A 21,263-nucleotide genomic window follows, 5' to 3' on the forward strand; every position below is an offset into this window, starting at 1 on the left:
TGGTTTTATTTTAGGGCTGAACAGTGGTGCAGTGGGTAGTGTTGCCATGCAGCAAGAAGGTTCTGGGTTCAAGTCCTTCACATGGAGTTTGCTGTTCTGTTCTCCCTGTGCATGTGTGGGTACTCCGGCTTCCTCCCACAGTCCAAAAACATGATTGTTAGGTTAATTGGCGTCTCTAAATTCTCCTTAGGTGTAACTGTTTGTTTGACAAGAATGGTTGTTTGTCTGGCAACTTGTCCAGGGTGTACCCTGCCTCTCGCCCATTGACAGCTGGAGATTGGCACCAGCACCCTTCGTGACCCCAGCAGAGATCAGCATATATATATATATATATATACATACATATATATATATATATATATATATATATATATATATATATATATATATATATATATATATATATATATATATATATATATATATATATATATATATATATATATATATATATATATATATATATATGAATTGGAGAGACAGAAGTTATGGGGCCAATATTGTTTATCAGTTCTGCAGCTAAAAAATATAATAGAGAACAGAGAGAACTAGACGGCTTGAAAAGCATGACCCAAATAGAATATAAAAATATCTATGCCACACAAGAACTGACCTCACACAACAAGATGTATCTAAGAAAGTGGACTTTACATGTGTCTCCTCTAAATAGCAATTAGCCTGTTCCTGTGATGTTCACAGCTTCTGCTGTGACTCGCTGACATGCTGCTCTGGCTTCGCCTGTAACTACTCTGATTGCTGGTGCTGCCACACTTGTGTGGTGCTCTATTTAAACCTATATCTTTCTGCGTTCAGGCATCAGATTCTTGAAAAAAAAAAAAAAAAAACCTTATGTACGCAGCTTGTTTTTTGGATTCACGCCTGTTTGCCTTGCCCTTGTCAGACTCTCCTGTTGGCTCAACAGCTGTGCCATTTTGCCAAAAACAAAATTGAAATATATTTCAACCATAACTGCGATTGCAGTTTAATTTAGACTTTTCTCTGCATTAACCACAAGCAACAAAAGTGGCCTGTAGATAAAGATGTTTTTATTAATCAGAACGTTATTATTCAGGAGAATAGCTTTTAACAGAATCATTTTTGATTGACTTGGGCATCAGTCCTTGTTGAACATATAGTGAAAAGTGCAACCAACAAACAAGTCTATATATTAACCAATTTAACCAGTAATGGTCAAATAGTAATAGTAATCAGTGAAATTCCTGAACGTTTCTGGTTAAAACAGTATGATTATCTAAATCCCAAAACATGTAATAAAACTAGATTATCTCACTTCTATGTGAAGGCAATCCCACTTTAAACACATTACCTACACGTAAAGCTCGTGTCTCATCCATTAACTGTTACATAGCCAAAAATTGCAGACCTCCGCGATTTGGTAATTGTGTTTATTAAAATTGAGATTATATTGCAAATGCGATTAATTGTCCAGCCCTTGTTGGTTCTCCTATTCTGGACATCGACCTGTGTTTGTTGCCTAACTCTGCCTCTCTACCTGTCCTTTTCTTAAAATTGTATTTATTTATTTTATCTTAATATATAATAATCATACTAATAGCAGACTCACTGTCTCTAGGCATGTCAGCCCTTGAGATAAATACTTTTATTTTCTTCCTAAATAACATTAAAAGAACATGACTATTGGATGTGTTCAGCGGTTAATATGTCAAACTAATATTTCCAAAGCTCGCATTGTTTATTGCTTTTTTTTCAACTTTATGCTAACAAGAATTTACTTCTATAAAAAGTTGTCTCTTTAAAACAACGCAGAATAACAGAAGTCATATGTCATGTTATAATGTGATAACATGGAGGTCCTCCATAATTTATATTTCCTATTTAAAATAATAAACATTGTGTCTGTCTATCTAGTTATCTGGGTTGGTGTAAAGTCCCTTAAATGTCATTTAAGGGACTTTAGGTTGGTGGGAGATGGAGTCTCGCGGCAAATGAGCCAGTCACGTGGTACAGCGTCGTTCGCGTCGTTACCATGGAGTTGTTTGCCAAGATCCGATGCTGATTGGCTGCCATTTGCTCGGTCGCCAAATCACTGACAGTCATTGGCTGATTTGGGTTGCGCTTGTACCCAATGGGGAAGCGCGATTTTTGAAAACTGCTGAAACTCCAGGAAGTTGGCAGGTCTCTTTTGAATGGCAAGAAGAACTGATCGAGGGAGGTTTAAATCACCATCAAACGTCTGGTAAACCCAAAAAAAGTTGAGCAAGGAAACAAACTGCGCTTGGAATAGTTAATTTCGTTTTTGAACCGAGCTATAAAGGCTTTTATGTCTTTTAAAAGCGTCTGAAATGAGCGACAATTAACTTTCGGTTATTCGTGGCGTGTGCGTTAATGCTAACTTCTTTGCTAATGTTTTGGTTGGGTCTTCAAGTGACTTCTTTCGTGTCTGTTCGCTTTATTTACTGTCTGATCAGTTATGTTGTTTTTCTTTATAGAAAACATTTAAAGTATATTGATATTATTAGAATTTGGGCGCATTTCGTTATTTCCTTGTCGTTATGCGTTGCTAATGTTATACACACTAGTTTTATAGGTCTGTTTATTGATTTATGCTTTGCTGCTCAATTGTTTTATTGTCCCTTTACCTTCTTTAGTAGCTCGGATCATCACTTTCTCTTTCTCCCGCAGTCAGCATCATGAAACCCTCTCCAGCCCTTCGTCAGCAAAGTCATACTAAAATCCGCAGTGAAATTCAAAGGTGAGTTAAACGTAGAATCACTCACTCTTTACCGCTTAACATTTGTTTGCACCTTATCAAAAACATATGCCTTCTTGTGATGCATATGATTATGCATCACACATAATTATCTGCAACAGAAAGCTAGCAATAATCTGAGAGGAGATTGTAAGAGTTACTTTAAATCGTAGTTTGATTTGGTATAGAAAAGCAATTTTATTTCCAATCTCCGTTAACCATGTTTGCTCATTTTAAAATCCTAATCCAGTTGTATTTTCTCAATAAATTTTTTTTTTTGATTCACTGGAAAGTGTCTTTAACACTGAACTGTAACGTAAAGACTTACTGGAAATTTACAGTGCATTTCAAAGGTATTAGATTGTTACATTACAACTACAATATGAAATTGCTGGACAAAAAGTCACCACCACTAAATTAAAAAAAAGGTCACACTCTGATAATTCGTTGTACTGCCTTTAATTCTTATTGCGGCACGCTATTGCTGCGGTGTTGTTTTGATGAGCTTCTGCAGTGTCACAGGATTTATTTCCATCCAGTGTTGCGTTAATTTTACAGCAAGACCTTATTTTGATCTGACCAGTGCAGAAAGCCTTCTTCAAAACATCCCATAGATTCTCAATGGGGATAAGGTCTGCACTCTGTGGCGGCTAATCCATGTGTGAGAATATTTCATGCTGTCTGGACCACTCTTAACCAAATTGAACCAGATGAATTGTGGCATTGTCATCATGGAATATCGCCATGCCATTAGGAAAGTAAAACAAAATCCATTGATGGAATAATCTGGTAATTCAGTATATTCAGGTAGTCAGCGGACCTCATTCTCTGAGTACATACTGTTGCTGAACCTGGACCTGACCAACTGCAGTTACCCCAGATCACAGCACTGCATCCACAGGCTTGTTCAGTAGGCACGAGGCATGATGGGTGCATCACTTCACCTGCCTCTCTTCTTGCCCTGATGGGCCCACCGCTCTGGAACAGGATCAATCTGAATTCATCACACCATATGACCTTCTTTCTGCCACCCTACAGTTCTAGGATGTCTGTTTTTTTTTTTTTTCTTTCATTTGATTCGGCCCACCATGTAGGTGATCACCAAACATGATCATTCAGGATTTTATTCCGACCACATTTCTTCCTCAAAGACAATGGTTCCCCACTGTCTTTCCAGTTTTTAATAATTAAACGATTTCTCTACTTGATGCATGACAATTATTTGACCCTTCCTAAACAGACTAACATCTTTTCCACGACCACAGGATGCAGTAATTATCCTATGGGAGGCTCGTACCTATTTGCTTAGTTAAATCATGATGGAAACTTTATTTATCTATTTTTTTTTTTGGCCCAGACAGTGTAGTTCATAGTGACTTTATGTAATAGGCCAACATAAAATAATGCGTAATCTTAAATTAGAAGCAATAAGATGCATAGAAATACCTTTTATTTTCTCAAACTGGGGAAGTTTGGTAGTTATACAATGTTATAACTTTCTTTACAAATAAAAAACTGAGGCTTGCATTTATATTCAGTTAGCCCTAAAAAATCCAGTGCACCAATTCCCTTTTGACCAAACATTTAGGTGATCGCCTAACACGGTCTGCAAACCCTAGAAAAACATAGCTGTCTACCTTTAAAATGATAGGTTATGGAAAGAGAAAGTTAATCAGAGAAGCAGCCAAGAGGCTCGTGGTAAATCTGGAGGAGCTCAAGTTGGGATATCTGTTAGTTGTGCAATGTGCACAAAGAGTGATTTAAAAAAAAAAAAAAAATGTTTAATGATGGAAAATTAGAAGATGTCCTATTTACATGTGGGCACAACCCATGCAGGGGATACAGCAAGCATTTGAAAGGTGCTTTGGTCTCATTTTCTCTGCACGGCACTTGAACACGTTTCCGCTGTGGAACATGTGGTTAGCAGCATCACTCTCCTGCAATTATTCAGCAGGAGCAGGGAGGCTGGGCAAAGCTGACGGGCAGACATGGGGGTGTGGGAACCTGTTGGAGATGACAATAATCTTTCGAGTGGTGTGAAAGTTCACCTTACAAGACAACAACCCTAAACATATGCTTAGAACCGCAATGTAATAGTCTAGAACAAAGCAGAGTAATTTGTCGCCCAGTCTGAGAACTTAGAAACCGCAGCAAGATTCAGGATTGCTTTTCAGACTATCTATATTCAAATATTTTTGCCAAAGATTTGGCAAAAATATTACCTTCTAAATGTAAAGATCTGATAGAGAAGTACCAGAAATAGACTTGCAGCTTTATTACAGGCAAAGGTGGGTCTACAAAGTGTTGACTCAGTGTGGCTGAATACAAAAGCATGCCACACGTTTCTGATTTATTATTGTAAAAAAAATATTTTTTAAAGCTTAACGTTTTGGTTCCAACTAACAACGGTTTCGTCACACAGAATGAAGAATGAGCACAACATAAAACAAGCAGAGCCAAAACTTTCCAAAGTCATGTCTTCGCTCCACATTTCAAACAAAGATGTTGAGAACAAAGATCCGACAGAAAGTCGTCGAAAGCCGCCTTCGCAACCAGGTGTGAGCTTCCTACCTGTACTCGCAAAGTCCCTTAATCTTCGGTCCACCTCTGAATTCAAGGAGTCATATTCCAAGTGGGAAGAGAAGCCTTTAGCTGTAAGTTTCTCCCTTCTTCATACCGATCAACATGCCTACTTTAATGTCATCATTCTTATACTATCAGTAATTGCTTTGTCTTTTCCTGCAGGGTAAAGCGAAAAAGAAGTCATGTACACGGCCTGTGCCGTTTAACTTCTCGCAGCCAAAAAGCACAAAGAGGGTCGATGGAAACCGTGAACCTTTAACAGCCCCTCAGTCAAGGACTCGTGCTAACCACCCTGAGCCCAGTGCATCCAAAACAATACCCAATAAACATCGAGACGTTTTGAAGAGCGGCTGCAGTTCAGTAAAAGGTTTATGTAAATCCAACGAAAAGGCAGCAGTAAATACAGCTCATCTTTCAGGGAAGCCCAGCCCAAAATTAAAGACTTCAGCCCCTTTGTATGATCCTTTGTTCACTTCTGGTAACAAAGTGAAGCAGAATGTAAGTATCCCTCCTGCCCGGACTCCTCTTCATCCGAGGGTCGGTTCTGACCTGCCTGGTGGCAAAGATCCTCTCAAGACGACCCTTCCTGATCAGATTGCGCTACTGACCACACAGGCCAGTCGTTTAAAACCTTTAAATGGTGAGTTTTAAGTTCTGCTTTGATATTTTAACTTTGTTTTGTTGTTATACTTCAGTTGATGTAATACAGAAAATGCCATTATTATTTTTTTTCCCTTTACCATCTGTCAGTAAAAGGAAAACATTATTATAGATCTATGGTCTGATTTTTATCTTTTAAATTACTTTATTTATTTGGTTATTTAAAATGTTGACTGTGTGAGATTACTGCTTTTATTTTAGATAAAAGTGAGAACTTCCAACCTGACCCTGCAGCTTCAATGAGTATCCTTAAGAATAAGGGCGTAAGTCAACCAAAATTACTCCAAACACTAAAACTACAGTGAGCTGGTTTTTATGTCAGACATTTATTATTGCTTTTACTGCATCTTTGATTTATTTTTTATTTTTTTTCTCCCCTATCTGATTTCTGTTTTTAGTTCTCAGATATTTTAAGTGCTGCACTTTTTTATCCTCTTGTTTTACAGCCTCAGCGAGTGTTGATTATGAAGAGTCAACAAAAAGATAGCCCCATCACAGGTCAGCACGTTTCAAACTTATAAACAATGGTTTATTTTTTTAATGATTTCATTACAGCTAGAGAGGAGCGTGTCACCGAGTCAGACATTAGTGGTCTGCAGAGACGTGCCGGCTGTGCTGCTCAGGGCTCACCGTTGCTGGTGCGGCAAGGATATTAAGACTAACTTCTAAACTGTCACGATTTGTCTACGGATGAACTCAGAACCACACACATAGGACTAAAATTGAGAGTCTTTATTGAAAGTTTGATGGATGGAGGTTTGATGAGGCCAGAGGAGCAGGTAGCACAGAAGCGGAGTGAAGGTGATGGCAGGAGCTGACGGGCCGGAGTGAAAGAGAGTCACGACTACCCAGCCGGCCGGGAATGCTCGGTACTGCTCGGCTAGCAGGCCCCGTAGCCACAACAGGTTAGCAGTTCGTTGGAGACACCAGGGCACAGAGCTGAGCTTCTCCAGGGCGGCTAGTCAGGTTAGCAGAACTTTAAACAAGAAAAACAAATCTTCCGAGGCAAAACCGGGGACTGGCATGGAGAGGTGTGGAATGATGACGGACCGGCAAAGGAGTGACAGCAGAGTGAGACTTAAGTAGGGAGGCTGGCAGGTGAAGTGAGTCTGGCTAATTAGTGGCTGGCAGGTGTGACTAACTGCAGAGGAGGTGAAGTGAAGATGACAGAAAATAACTGATGACAATGAAAACTAACAATAAATAAAGTCAAACCAAACCCACATGAGATGAAAAATGAAAATAACAGAAAAATGAAGTCAAACCAGAACTCAACCATGACACAAACAAATACAATACGTGACGACGGAGCAAACGAGAGCGAGCAGAAAGCGGCGCCATTAATTTCTGTTGGAAATGTGAGCACTGAAGTAAATATCCATGCTGGGAGGATTAGCTGTGGCAGCTAGAAGCAGAGGTCTGTGTGTTTTCTAGCTGCTGTAGTTACCTCTCCTAGCATAAATGTTTACTTGTCAGTTTTCAGGCTGACATCAGTGCTTATGTTTATCACAGTACGTGTGCTTGACTTGTTTGAGTTAATTGAATGAACACAGCCTTACACTCAGCGTTGCCAGGTCTGACTGATAGTTTCCAGGTCAGCAAACTCACCTGAACCAATCTGGGCTTCCTTAAGACCTCAGTAGAGCCAAAAGCTAATCCCTTTCTATATTCATCAACATTGTCAGAAATAAGTGCTTGCTGTATCTGGAAATAATCAATAAAATGAATTTCACTTTCTACATTCAATAAGTGAAATAGAATAGGTTTTTGATAGTGCTGTAATTTATTCAGATGCATATGTAAGTGCAGAATAAAACACAAAAAGAGGCGCTAAATTGCAACTTTCAAACAAAAAGATAAAATAGTTTTCATTCCTGATTTAGAGGAGGAAATGTTTTGCATTTTCACCAAGTAAGTTCTGCAGCCTCCAGTTCTGGTCTTGTTAATACCGAGTTGCCAGGTCTTTATTGAACTGAAGTCGCTCTATGCTGAAAACAACTAAAAAAATAAACAAACAAACTCTGGGCCTTGTAGACTAATAAGCTTTTAAAATCTATCCTTTTACAAACCGTGCTCAAAGCTAGTTGGGTTGGTCACCAGAGCTCAGTGGTTCTTCATTAACCTTTAGTCATGCTTTAGTTGTAAAAAATAAAATAAAAAATAAATCCTCCTTTTTAAATTCTTGGGTTTTGTGGGTGTGTGGTGAACTTCAGGTTCTCCAGATTTTAAGAGACTAGAATATTTTTGTTTCTTGTTTTGACCATGATTGTACCTCGACTAAGCCAATGGTTAAGAAAAGGAGCTTGGTAGCTAAAAGTAAGCTCTAACTGGGTGCCATCTTTGAAAATAAATCTTAGATTTCAAACGCTCAAATCGCAAGATGTTTATCTGCAGAACATTTCTATTTTAGACGAATAGATTTGTTGGCGTGTAAATCAGAGAAATTCAGTTTGAATAAATGCAGTTGGCTTTTTCTACCCGACTGCACATTTCATCAAATCACAAACTTCAGTGTATCCAAATATATAATTAACTTTTTATTTTTTTCTATTTCAGTGAGTGAGAATCTAGTTAGAATTGGGGCTGAAATGGAAGCAGTAGAGAGCAATCCTGTCAGAAAACCTGGGTGGGAGGGTTATGGTTTGAAGAGGACAGCAATCCTATACATGCAACCCAGAGCTACAATGGAATAGTTTACCTCAAATAACACTCATGTTTATAACGGCCCAGTCAAAGATGGTCCAGATTGATATCCATTTAAGAATCTGTTGCACGATATGTGATATGATGTTTACACGACCTCTTAGTCCAATATGATTGCAAAGAAGAATGGGCAAAAATGACTCAGGAGGATGAAGTGCATTATGACCAAACTTTTTAGATTTGTATTTACAAAAAACAGCTAGAAAACCATTTCTCATTTCCCCTCTGCTTCACTTGTCAGTCTATCATGTAAAATCCCAATAAAATGTACTAAAATTTGTGGCTTTTATCGAGGTGCGAACTGCTTTACGACGGCGGGCTTCCAGCTGAGTAAGCATTTTGTTGTTTTTCACAGGACCAATGCGGTCGGTGCCGTTCTCGCCAGACCCCAGCGCTCTACAGAGTATCTTACAGAACAAAGGCGTGACGGCTGTGGGAGCCATGCAGAGAAATTCAGTGTGTCCACCTGGCAGAAACACCTCGATATGGAGTGTATGAACACGATAGTCCTCATGTCACCGCTGCTCACCCTCATTCCTGTTGGGTTTTAGCTGCTGATCTATTCAATTCTGCTATTCCATTTATTGTCTCCTCCCATTTTTAGGCTCAGAGAGTGCCTGTTAAGAAAAGTTGTTCTAAATCGACCAGTCGTTCAGGGGGTGAGATGCAGTGTTGCTATCTTCAAATAAAGGAATGCAACCTTATGTTTGTCCTCTTCAGCCTGAAATGACGTGGCTCTTTTTTTGTTTTCTTTTTCCCTGCTGAGCAGCGGCACAGAGGGTGCACAACATCGGACATCACCCCATGTCTGCTATGGTGCGTACACGCATGTTTTATGGTTTCACCCTGTTTAAAACCTCACGTTTAATGCAGCTCTGTCTCACCTGGCTCCTGCTTCTGTTTTTCAGAAGTGCCATCCGTCGCCATACGACACCCTTGGACAAAAAAGCTACAAAAGCAATATTCACAGTCAGGTGGTAAGGCACAGTCCAATTCATTGACTCTGTTTCAATTTAGGTTGATGCAAAAGTAAAGGATTATAAACGCAATAAACTAAGAAGCAACCCTTAAAAGACGAAGCCATATTAGACTAGATCACCATCAATAGTTACCTTTTTCAGCAGAAAGTCAAATTGCGTTAAGTCGCCCTCATGTTGTGGTTGGACAAAACGACACGAATCACCTTGCTTCTAATCATACCCCTTCAACCTTTTTCTGATCACAAAATTTATTCAATTTCATTGGGATTTTATTTGACAGGAAGAAGGGAATGATTGTGAAAGGAAAGTGACTTTAAAAAAAAAAAATTTACAAAATGATCTGAGAAGGGTGGCATGCAGTTGTTTGATGACTTAGTGGGGGTAACATCAGTGTAATAACATCATCATGAAGGGTAAGGACCACATCAGACAGGTGAGGGAGGAAGATGTTGAAGACCGAAGCAGATTTGGATTACAAAACGATGTTTCCTGCTTTGAGTTCAGTGCTGTGCACGAACGCATTCATGAGTGGAGCTCCCGCTTTTGACGACTTAGACCTGAACCATGCTGTGGATGTGTAGTCTGTAGTTTGGTGGTGGACTACACGTTTTCTTATGGGCTGCACTCTTTTGTGAGGACCCGTATTGGTGATTTATCTCCCTTTAATAAATCTCAGTAGTTTAATTTGTATTAAGTTCGGAATTTTAGCACAATCCAGATACAGAGTGTTGACAGTCACTTGGCGAAATATCATTGTTCCCTTTGTTTCAGGCTCTGGTGTGCAACTTTATCCTTGAATTTGTGGTCTAGAAACACTTGGGTTTGTGCTCCTGCAGAGTTTTATGTAATTTCTCTAAGTCAATTATGCAAACAAATGCTTTCATATATCGGCTGTCAAACTTTTGATAGCCTGAATGTTTGTGTGTGTGTGTATAAGTTTAGAGATGTTTTATTCTAGCGTTTGATCCTATAGAAACATTGAGCTGTAGATTTTGTATTAATGTTGATGGGCTTTCTTTTAAATCAGAAATAAGCGCATTGTACATTAGACTCTGAGTTCATCTGACTGTGTTTGTCAGCAGGGGGTTGTCCAGAGGTTGTTTGATGATCCAGAAGATGAACAGGGCACCGCTGAGACGGCTAAAAATCCCAGGATAACAGAGCAGACCCCAGTTCCAGCCTCCTCTGTATGAAGTTCAGCTCACATTCAAAGGGGACATTTTGTGGGTTTCGAATTGAAGGTTTTGATTGCTTTGTTCTTGTTTTGCCGTCTTCAGGATAAACCTCCCAGTGAGGTGAAGTCAGAGAGGTGTGAGAGTGACACTGATGATGATGATGATGAGGATGAGGAGCACAAGGCTTTCCTCCAGGCACCACCAAGGGAGTCCGTCATCTTTTTCTCCACTGGAAAAAAGTTGATCAGAGCCCCTCGGTTTGAGACCCAGGAAGGCTCAGACCAGCAGGATCCAGTTTCATCAGAACAGAACAAGTTTGCAACTGCACACGGCGGTCCGTCAGAGCCGGCTCATCACATCCACCCTGCCGTTCAGCAGCTGCACAAAGGTACCACCGACCCTTAACTCCTCTCACAATAACAGGAGGTAGCATGAATTATAACACTTTTTTTTTCCCCCTCTGTGATAGACGTCATCACTCGGAAGCCTTGCTCCTTGAACCCTGTGGCGGCCATGTTACGGAAGCGTCTTCCCCCTCTGGAGGAGCTGCTGATAGAAGAGGAGGTGGCGAGCTACACCTCCGTGTCCGTCCCCGCAGACTCCGGGTCTGCGCCGCGTCAGCCGCGCTGTAGAGACCCGGTGGCCTCCGTTTTGCACTTTGAGGACTCCACGGTGAATATATGACTGAATGGATGAGTGTTTGGTCTGATCAGACTGTGTCGGGTTGTTGTCTAAATTGCTTTCTGGCTTTTCGGTAAAGTCTCCTGCGGTTGTAATAACATCAGTATATGAAAACCTTTTGAGCTCCGCCAGATAAATGTGATACAAAAACATCCAGGAACAAAGTGTGATAATAACAGATGTTACTACAAAAAATAAAATAATAGTAATAAGAGGAAGAAATGAATTAATAGTTGACCTTTTTTAGAAAGAAAATACTCTGGGTGTATAAACTTTTAAAGTACTCAACTGTATTTAAATGAGTCTGTCCTCTGGAATGGAGTGCCACATGCTTTGAGGCACAATGGATATGAAATCACCCATTTACCTTTACTCTTGTCCGTCTGTTTTTACTTCCATCCGGCCGTCACTTTCCAGCTCTATGTCCATCCATTGTGCCGTTTTGCATCCGTCCAACCCGTATGTCCATCTTTTCAGTCATCTGGCTTTCCTTAGTTCTTCACTTCATTACGGCGTTGCTGCCTGTGGTTTATCCAGGTGTTCTGTTTAAAGCCAGACCTCAATATAAATATCTGTTGTAAATCCATAGAGAATTTAGGGCATTTATACTTTAAGTTAGCCAAGAATGGACAGGAAACTCTCACTGGGGGAAAACCTGCCTGTGCTCACCTCCGTCTTCACCTTCAACCAGGAAGCTGCTTTACTTTTTCTGCAGCACAGGGAACCACGGCTCCACCTTGGAGCAGCTCACTCTCATTTCAGCCAGTTCACACCCTGCTGCGAGCCGCTCCAGTGAACCTGAGGGGCGTGGCCTGACTACGCTGCGTGGAGCATCATCCTTTCCACGCCTCCGCATGTTCATGGACATAATTAGGTCCTGTCCATGAACACCACAAACTGGATCAGGGACGAGGAACAGCACTGGTGGTGTCCAGTTGTCAAACAGACTTTCTGTTTTTAAGCCACTCCATCAGCAAACCTGAAGGGCTAGAAAATCGTGTCTATTGTTAAACGATGGCACGCAACAGTCAGATCTTCTGAGAAATGATCGGTGTTAACACCCCTGAGGGTCCAGACTGAATCTTCTTTACCAAAAGAAACCCAAAGCCAAGCAAGTTTTTATTTGCCGTTTTTTTCAGGAGCTATAAATGTCCTTTTGAATTTAAGTGTAAGCAGCACATTTGCTATCAACCAAAAGGTTAGATTCCTTTTAGAAAAGTTTCTTTGGGGGTAAAATTTTAATTTTCATTTATCTGGATTTGGCTGATTATAACTTCTTTATTACCTCCCTGTTGGATCCAACTATACACTTTATAACTTTCAACTAATTCAGTAGCTTATGTCCAGACCCAGGTCTTGATAAAATTGACATTTTCTGTATTTATATGAAATTGTTGGAGGACAAAAACTGATTCTGCATAAATTTACCATAATTCTGCTGTTTGAAACTTCAGTTTATGTTTAAATTAAGACACACATGGTTAAACTGTGATTACCAGAACTGCATACTTGAATTTCTACGAAATGAAATTGTCCTCATGTAATTTGATAAACCTTGCAGCGAAGCAACCCTCAAACAAGTTATTAAACTCCAGCTAAAATGGAACAGAAACATCCATATTTTCTGTGTGTAAACAACATTAATATAAACCTGTTTCCTGTTTGTTTTCCAGAGATTTGTCCCGATTGGCTTTGAGCTCCTTTCTGGTCCTTCATCTGTTCACCTCTTCACACCAGAGGAGATGATTTGCTCAGCGAGAACACTATGAAAAGCCAACGGCAGCAACACTTCTACTGCGAGTTAGTTTGAAGTCACAGAAGACTCTTCCATCAGTATTTTTTTAAAACTGTTGTATTAATCAAGATATGTTTTGATATATCAGAATGACAGGCTTTTGCTATTAATAAACCTTGTGGGGATTAAAATGATGTACAGACTTTACAGAATAATAAAACTTTGTTACACTTGAGGCATGTGTGATCTATATTTCTGCAACAGTTTGCTAAAAATATAATGTGAGAAAACCTATGCCACTAACTGGTGGGAATCCAGTCAGATTATCCTCTTTTCTTTCGATAACAAAAGGCATAGAAGTAAGGTAGTCTGCTTTTCTCTGGCATCTTCGACAGATCAGTGGGAAATCTATCAGATGGATAAAAAACAAAAAAATATCAAAGCAGTTTAAGGTACTTAAAATCTAAGATGTTCAGGATTTTAACAGCAGAAAGGTGTCCAGCACTTTCCCAGTTCTGCTTTTGAGGTTTCCGGGTGAAGTTTGCATGATGGAAGCGGTTCAAAGGTGTGAGGGGTCACTGATGACATTCAGAGGCCAGGTTATGCACTAAGGATGGGGACACTCATTATTCTCTGCTGGGTCAGTCACTCTAGCTAAAAATACTTTATATAGAAAAGGGTAAGAAACTGATAAAATGGGAGAAGTGGGTTTTTTTTTTTCTCTGTTTGGTTTTTAACCCATGAGGAACTAACGCTACCAACTTAACCTGTTAAAAAAAACTTCATTGGGCATATTGAAGATTTTTTAGCGTATAAGGGAATACATTTCAGAGTTGAAATGAATGCATGTCTTATACCAAATGGACCTTCGTTTTCATCCCATGCACCAATGGCTCAGCACTTATCTGTTTAGCTGGGTTTCCCTCCTAGATGAAGCCACAGACCAAGATACTACTGCCAACAACTTTTGTTTATTTCGTTTTTCTTTAACGTGGAGAGTGTTCGTGGACCAGAGGCACTCTAATCCTGGTTCTGTTGGAGGTTCCTTCCTGTTATAAGGGAGTTGTTCCTCTCCGCTGTTACTGGCTGACAATTGGCATTCGAAGCCGGATTCTTTGTAAATAGAACTGGAATTTTTGCAGTTTAATATGAATTGCTATTATTTGGTTGATTGAATTAGATATGTCCGGATATGATTTGGACTGGTTTGTCATAACCTGACTTGCAAGGACATTTCTTGTGATCAGGCTCTATACTGACATTTTGAACCAATAAACACCTTTTTTTTTTTTTTTGCAGTATTCTAGATGAGAGTATTTGATGCAGAGAGTGATGTTTAAAAAATACTCAATGTATTAATACACATAGGGGATGTTTTTGCATTTTAAATAGAATTCACTGGCCAAGACTAACAAACCAGAGTCAGAGGTGACCATAAGGATCGGTGAATTTCTCTTCCTGCTCTTACAAAGTCAGAAGATGATAACATGATATGGCATATTGTCTTGCATTCCTCAGATTGTCTCAGGGGCAGACAGGGTTCAAGCCTTTTTCTGGAGCAGGTGGCAGCGTCATGTTTGACCACGTGACGACATATCTTACAGGTCAGGTGGGTGATGTCCTGCAGCTAAATGAGGTGAACCCTGATGGACAGCCACATTGGTCAAATGCAAATAAAACATCTTTGGTGACGTGTTTATAAACTCATGAGTTGTTTGATTTATGGTTATAATAGAGAAAAGAAATGATTCAACTGTGTTAATGATGTAGCTATAATTTTTTCCCCCTTGAACAAAAAAAAACATTTAATTATTGGAAATAAATACGTTGACCTTATAACAGTAATCGATGACATGATGACGGTGCATGGAGAGAGACCCCTCCCCTCGAGCAGTGGTGTCAAAAGTACACACATTTGTTACTTAAGTAGAAGTATAAATACTGCAGTTTAAAAACACTCTGGTAAAAGTTGAAGTATCAACTTGACCTCTTTACTCAAGTAAAAGTGAAAAAGTATGTGCTCCAAAAACTACTTAAAGTATAAAAGTATAAAGTAACCTTTAAAAAAATGCCACTATATGAATTGAAAGCTTAATTTAAACACTGATTAGTTCTACATGTGGCCCAAGACACAACATAATCATTAACCCATTAGTCAAAGACAAAGTCACTCAAGGAGCATGTTCTCTCTCAAACTTTATTGGAATTCAATTCCAAACAGAGGTAGTATTCAAGCCTGCAGAACTGCCAGAACATAAATGTGTGAGTTCCATCAAATACCTGATGTAAACTATACCCTTTGGAGAGAGAGAGAGAAAGAAAATAGTATAGCTATATAACCAATGAGTGTTTGCGTTATATGACTCATCCAATTACACTAGTTCTCACTGGGTGTGGATGGCGCCAATGATCTGCATTGGATGGCGCACATTACGTGAAATAAATATTTATAAATTTTAAACTGAAGCCAAGAGTAACGAGTAACGTTTGTTTTAAAAATGTAAGGAATAGAAAGTACAGATACTTGTGTGAAAATGTAATGAGTAGAAGTAAGAAGTAGGAAGAAAAATAAGTAATGGAGTAAAGTATTGATACCTAAAAAGTGTACTTAAGTACAGTAACGAAGTATTTGTGCTTCGTTACTTGACACCTCTGCCCTCGAGTATGAAGCGAGTCTATAGCCCAGAGCAGCCATTTGCCTCAAGCACCTAGTGGTTTACAGAAGGGGTGTCCAAAGTGCAGCCTGGGGGCCATTTGTTGCCCTTGAGGGGATGTTGTGTGGCCGTTGACTGCAATACAAAAATGGTACAATTTGGCTTTCCGGCTCAAGGTTGAAGGATGATGCAGTTAAAAAATGTCTTGCAGTGAATTCTGCACTGATGTGATTAATTTAAAAGAAAATATAAAGTCTTCTAGAAATGGAAGAAATATTCTTTTATCAACCAGTTTTTTTTTATTTATTTATTTATTTATTTTTTATTTATTTTTTTGCTTTTAATTAAATTTCATTGTAAGTAGGAGCACAAACTTTCACTGATGTTCACTCAAGAGAGACTTTGGTGGACCCGTTTAGTAAACCCGACTGAATAAAGCAAGTGTTTCTAAAGAAAGAGCGACCCGTTTTCTGTTTTTGAAGTTGAGAATAAACACAAAAAATCCAAGACAAAGATAACAGAAATAAGATAACAGAAATTCAAAACATTATTTGCAGTTTCCCCCCCCCCCCCTTTTTTTTCTTTTGAACAAGGCAAACCTGGGAGATGTCTCAGATCTACAACGATTTACAGCTCTCTTTTCTGCTTTATTATTTTATTGAAATATTTTACTTTGTTTATATTTTTACAGGTAAAAGGGAACCATTTTGCAAAAAGGAAATGTGTTAAATTAAAAAAGAAAAATAAATTTGTGGCCCTCAGTTTGGGCCTACACGGCAAATAGTTTGGACACCAATGGTTTAAAGGGCAGGGAGGAGTAAAAAAAAAAAGTAAGGATGTCAATAGGAGTGTCAATGGGTCCTTACAGTTGGAAAAGACTCCCTTAGCTCCTTCATTTTAAATACTTGCTTTTAATATCAGTTTAGCTTTAAACCATTTATGGTATTAAACTCATTGTCATGTTTGCTATATATTGCTTCTCTTATTTTATATTTTGGTTTTAGTCAAGTGCTTTTGTCAATTTATTTTAACTATATTTAAAATATAATCCAACCTGGTAGACAGTAAGACCTATCAGCAGCTAAAAAGAAAAATATTTAAATTAATTATGAGAACATTGGACCACATCACTGTTTGGTCTCGCAGTGAATGCTTAGATATGAACTGACTTATTGGTTTGTTGAGTGGAAAGACTATACACATCTTTAATTATTTCACCACACTCATACTAGAAAGTCACTTGTTTTTTTTTAAAGAGAATATTTAATTATTACCTCAAGAAGGTATTTATTTTAAATCACTTTAGTAGTACTTAAAAGCACAAACAGACACAGATGAACTGCTAGTTATTACCTCCACAACTCCATCTTGGATAAGCTCTGATGGATGGATGGATGGATGGATGGATGGATGAATGGATGAATGGATGAATGGATGGATGGATGGGTAACATTTTAGATTAGGTTGGTAGATTTAAAGGCAAATATATCTAAATGGAAAAAAATAATATAATATGACCAGAGAAGAAACTTTTTTTCTTTTTATTAGTGGTAATTGACTTGGGACCACTATTAAATGGCAAAAGGTCTTGCCGTAAAGCCAAACGACGTGAAGGTGGTGACGTAGCTACACAGCTGGTACTCTATTGGCTGGAGTTTAAACTCACAGAATCCACGAGTGAGCCAAAGAAAGTCGTAAGTGAGCCTAATAGATTTTGTTTTACATTTAAATCCGGATGTAACGAAATGTTTTTGAACTTTAACATCGTACATTTGCAGGTGTAACAGCAGAGGTAGGACAGCATCTGAGAGATTGTATAGTTTTATTTAGTAAAAGTGGGGGAAATTTGCAAAGCAGCAGCCTATCTGGGTAAAGGATTAACGCGCAGAGGCGTGCAATCGACAATCTAGCATCTGAACCCATCAGCCTCGGCTGAAGCAGCACATCTGCCCTTCACGCTGTTCTGGTTTCTCCTCATTTAATCTAAACAGCGACGTTTGCAGACCATCAAGGTTAGAAACCCAACTCCAGACATTCTTCTTTGTCTGCAGGGGTTTAGTCCAGCCATTCATTACTGGTGTCTTCCTCCAGGGGGGGAAATGTTTTAACTTGTTTAGATGACTTCATTGAATTGTTACAGTTTGGCTTATCTGTCCCAGTGCAGGTCTGCAAATGCACCGCCCTGGAAAATAACTTCATAACTCTATCTAGACCCACTCCCACAAGGTCTTCTCCATCCTAAATCAACTGTATGCTTTTAAACTTACCTGTCAAACTTCTCTTTATAATAAATCAAACTTACTTTACATTTTTCTCAGTTGTATTTCATGGTCAGTTTGTTCTCTTCAGTAAACTATTTTATTTTAAATCTTTATTTAATCAACAGCATTTACATCCAGGCAAGGCTCCACGTGCTTCTGGTGACATCACACAAAGCAACTGTCTAGAGTTACTTTGAAAACCTTTGTACTTTGCCTTGTTTTGTTGTTTTTTTATCCTGACATATTTAATTAAATTCAATACGGCTAATGAAAACCACTGCGTTGATGCAGTTTTTGTTATATTTCAGCTTCAGAATCGGGTCTTATTGCCGATTCATCTGTTAAACTCAAGGTTTTTGTGTTAAAAACCGCAGCAGACTACGAGCATGTCCAACGACAACCTTATAGAAAATATTTTCAACAGTGAGATAATCCTATAAAACTTGTACCATTATGTATCCGTTAACACTCTGCGTGAAAACTATATTTTTGGCCAGCTGGATGGACCTTGACGCCAAATACTGACAGAACTTTGGTGACCAACATGGTGAAGATCAAGAAAAGTAGTTGGGCATTGCTGATGGTGGAAAATATTGTCATTGCAACATTAAACCAGGGCCGGATCTAGGCCCACAGATATGAGCGCATCATTATGCGATCACATTACGCTCCAGCAAATTTATGTAGTTGGTGATTTGTGTTTTTAGACTTAGACATCTTTATTTGTCATTTTGTATGTACAGAGTGCATACAGAACGAAATTCTGTTGCATACAGCTTGTAATTAAAAAGTAAACAATTGAAATTAATAAAAAGTAAACAATTGAAATGAGTCGGAGCTGTACGCCTAGCCGCTGCCCTAGAGCGCAGCCGGAAGTGACTAAAGTAAGCTGAATAAGCTTTGTCCAACATACAAGAGATGGACTGCACTTTAGTAAGGCCTCTACCCCAATACCTGCCTTGCTTAAGTGTCCCATCTGAAGCCAACACTCTTGCAGGTATAGCTCGCAGGGTCAGGGAGGAGAAAATTGATGCAGAGACACACAGAGCTCTTTAAAAGCAACTGAGATCAGAGTGAAAAATGTAAGCAGTTTAAAACCGTTGTGTGTTTATCCTCGAAACAGCATCCAGTCTAGAGCTTGGGTGGGGTGTGTTACAGGGATCTTTCACACACACGGGTCGCTAGTGTGAAAGTCAGTTTAGCCTTGCGGGGATGGGGGACCTGTTTGTTCTTGTGTGACTGCTTCCACTGCAGGGCAGACGCACAGAATAAAAAAGGAAAGCATGTGGTTGACAGAACAAATAGTTGCTGTATTTGTTTCTTTTCAGACTCAGACATACTTTAATGATCCCAGGGGGAAATTACTTAAACTTACTTCTTTTTGTTGTTATAAAGCACTTTGCAACATGTATCGCTACTAAAAGATGTTGATCGGGACGCTGTTTACTGGGGAGAAGCTCTCTGCTGCAGAGATCATTCTTCAGACGGCAAAACACAAAGTGAGGAGGAGTGCAGAGGACACAGATGCAAGAGCGTAACCATCATCTCACAAGTGAGGGGGGACATTTTATCTTCAGAGGTCTATTGAGGGATTTATCATTCTCTCACTTTCAATCGCACCTCTGCTTCTTGGCCAAGGCAGCACATCATCGTCGACAGCCATAGTACAGCGCCGGGGTAATAACTTTAGTTCTTTAAACTAACAAAATCTAAAGTTTTAGCTGCCAAATTCTGGTTGAGTTGACATAATGACCCTATGACATCTACAAGGCAAGTAGCCAGATCATAAGGTGCCAAATGACAACACTGAATGATAGAGTTAAGTTTAATAACCCCTTTATTCTGGAAAGAAAACCAACACAAACACAAGTTTAGACTCAGAAAGAGGGCAGAAGGGCCAGAAAAGTGAGGCTTGTTCCATCACAGTCTCGGCTCCATCTGCGCTGGTTACCTCTGTCTCTTTGCCTTTATTATCAGACATCAAAGAAGTGGCAGGAGGAGTCAGGGGTTCACAACATGGGGGTTAAGAAACAAAAGAAAAGGAAGGGGGGGGGGTTTACAACATGGGGTTGGCATACAAAGAGGTGTAGGATTAACATATACAGCAAGACATTCCTTGTCTGGGAGAAACATCTGTTTCTTCCTGTGTGAAGTTAAAACAGTAGAACATTCCTTAATAAAAAGAAAATGATTACATTCGCATTTCTTTAACACTGAACATGAGATGTTTGGTGAAAATCCATCCCTGTAAGCAAAATAGTACTTATCAAATGAAATGAAATAGGAGTGACAAGATAACAAGGTTATAAGCCACATAATTTAATTTATTGACAAGAACATAGAAAATGACACAATACTAAAACCCACATTTTAGTCAAATGTAACAGATGTGCAAAATTAATCAAGATTTTAAATAAAAATGTCATGACCTATAATGTCTGTGAGAACCCTGTTCTGTTAACTGCTTGGTTTCTCCTTGCAGATAGATATGGGAATAAAGATTTAGTTTAAATATGTGGAAAGACACAATGAGCTCAAGTTCTACATGGAAATTAAAGAGGCTTGTGTTTATTCTCGCCATGAACTAATCAGCAAGGGATGTAACACGAGGTAACAGTAGTATTCTTGTTAACTAGCTTAACATGACCTACTGACATGTATTAACGAGTCATCAGTTAGCTAACGTCTACATCATGCATGAAAACCCATTACTCAACTTACATGTTTTATTTGGGGGAAAACAGTTTAAAGTGTTCAACCTTTTGCTGACTCTGGCTGGTTTGCTGAACATCCTGACACACACACACACACACACACACACACGGTCGTAGCGACCCATGCAGAGATGACATACCTGTTTCTTTCCAGCAGATCTGTTTGAAGGGGCAATGCCCCCTCTCGCCCCAGCGTAGAACAGGGTCCGTCGTAAACTACAGTATCGCAATGGCATGTTTTCATGATAACATGGAGCCCTTAATGTTCAGTGATCATTTTAAGCCAAAGGAATATCAAAACCATGTTCTGGTTAATACATTCAGTTAGAGATCCCTTAAGATAAGTCTCAGCTGTGTTTCTGGCACAACTGCTCCATCATCTGCTA

General features: G+C 39.2%; 1 protein-coding gene across 1 annotated transcript; it reads left to right on the forward strand.

Annotated features, from left to right (window-relative positions):
* The first annotated feature begins 2,133 nt into the window (after positions 1–2,133).
* On the forward strand, positions 2,134–13,483 carry troap (trophinin associated protein). The gene is made up of 14 exons (XM_021320525.2): positions 2,134–2,218; positions 2,665–2,734; positions 5,154–5,385; positions 5,477–5,954; positions 6,176–6,237; positions 6,421–6,472; positions 9,033–9,169; positions 9,282–9,336; positions 9,447–9,493; positions 9,586–9,654; positions 10,740–10,844; positions 10,935–11,220; positions 11,302–11,504; positions 13,187–13,483. Exons 2-14 carry the CDS (start codon positions 2,673–2,675, stop codon positions 13,280–13,282), a joined length of 1,884 nt encoding a protein of 627 aa, XP_021176200.2. The 5' UTR covers positions 2,134–2,218; positions 2,665–2,672; the 3' UTR covers positions 13,283–13,483.
* The last annotated feature ends 7,780 nt before the right edge of the window (positions 13,484–21,263 follow it).

The sequence above is a fragment of the Fundulus heteroclitus genome, chromosome 1 (genome assembly GCF_011125445.2).
Source record: "Fundulus heteroclitus isolate FHET01 chromosome 1, MU-UCD_Fhet_4.1, whole genome shotgun sequence".
In the NCBI taxonomy this organism is placed as follows: Eukaryota; Metazoa; Chordata; class Actinopteri; order Cyprinodontiformes; family Fundulidae; genus Fundulus; species Fundulus heteroclitus.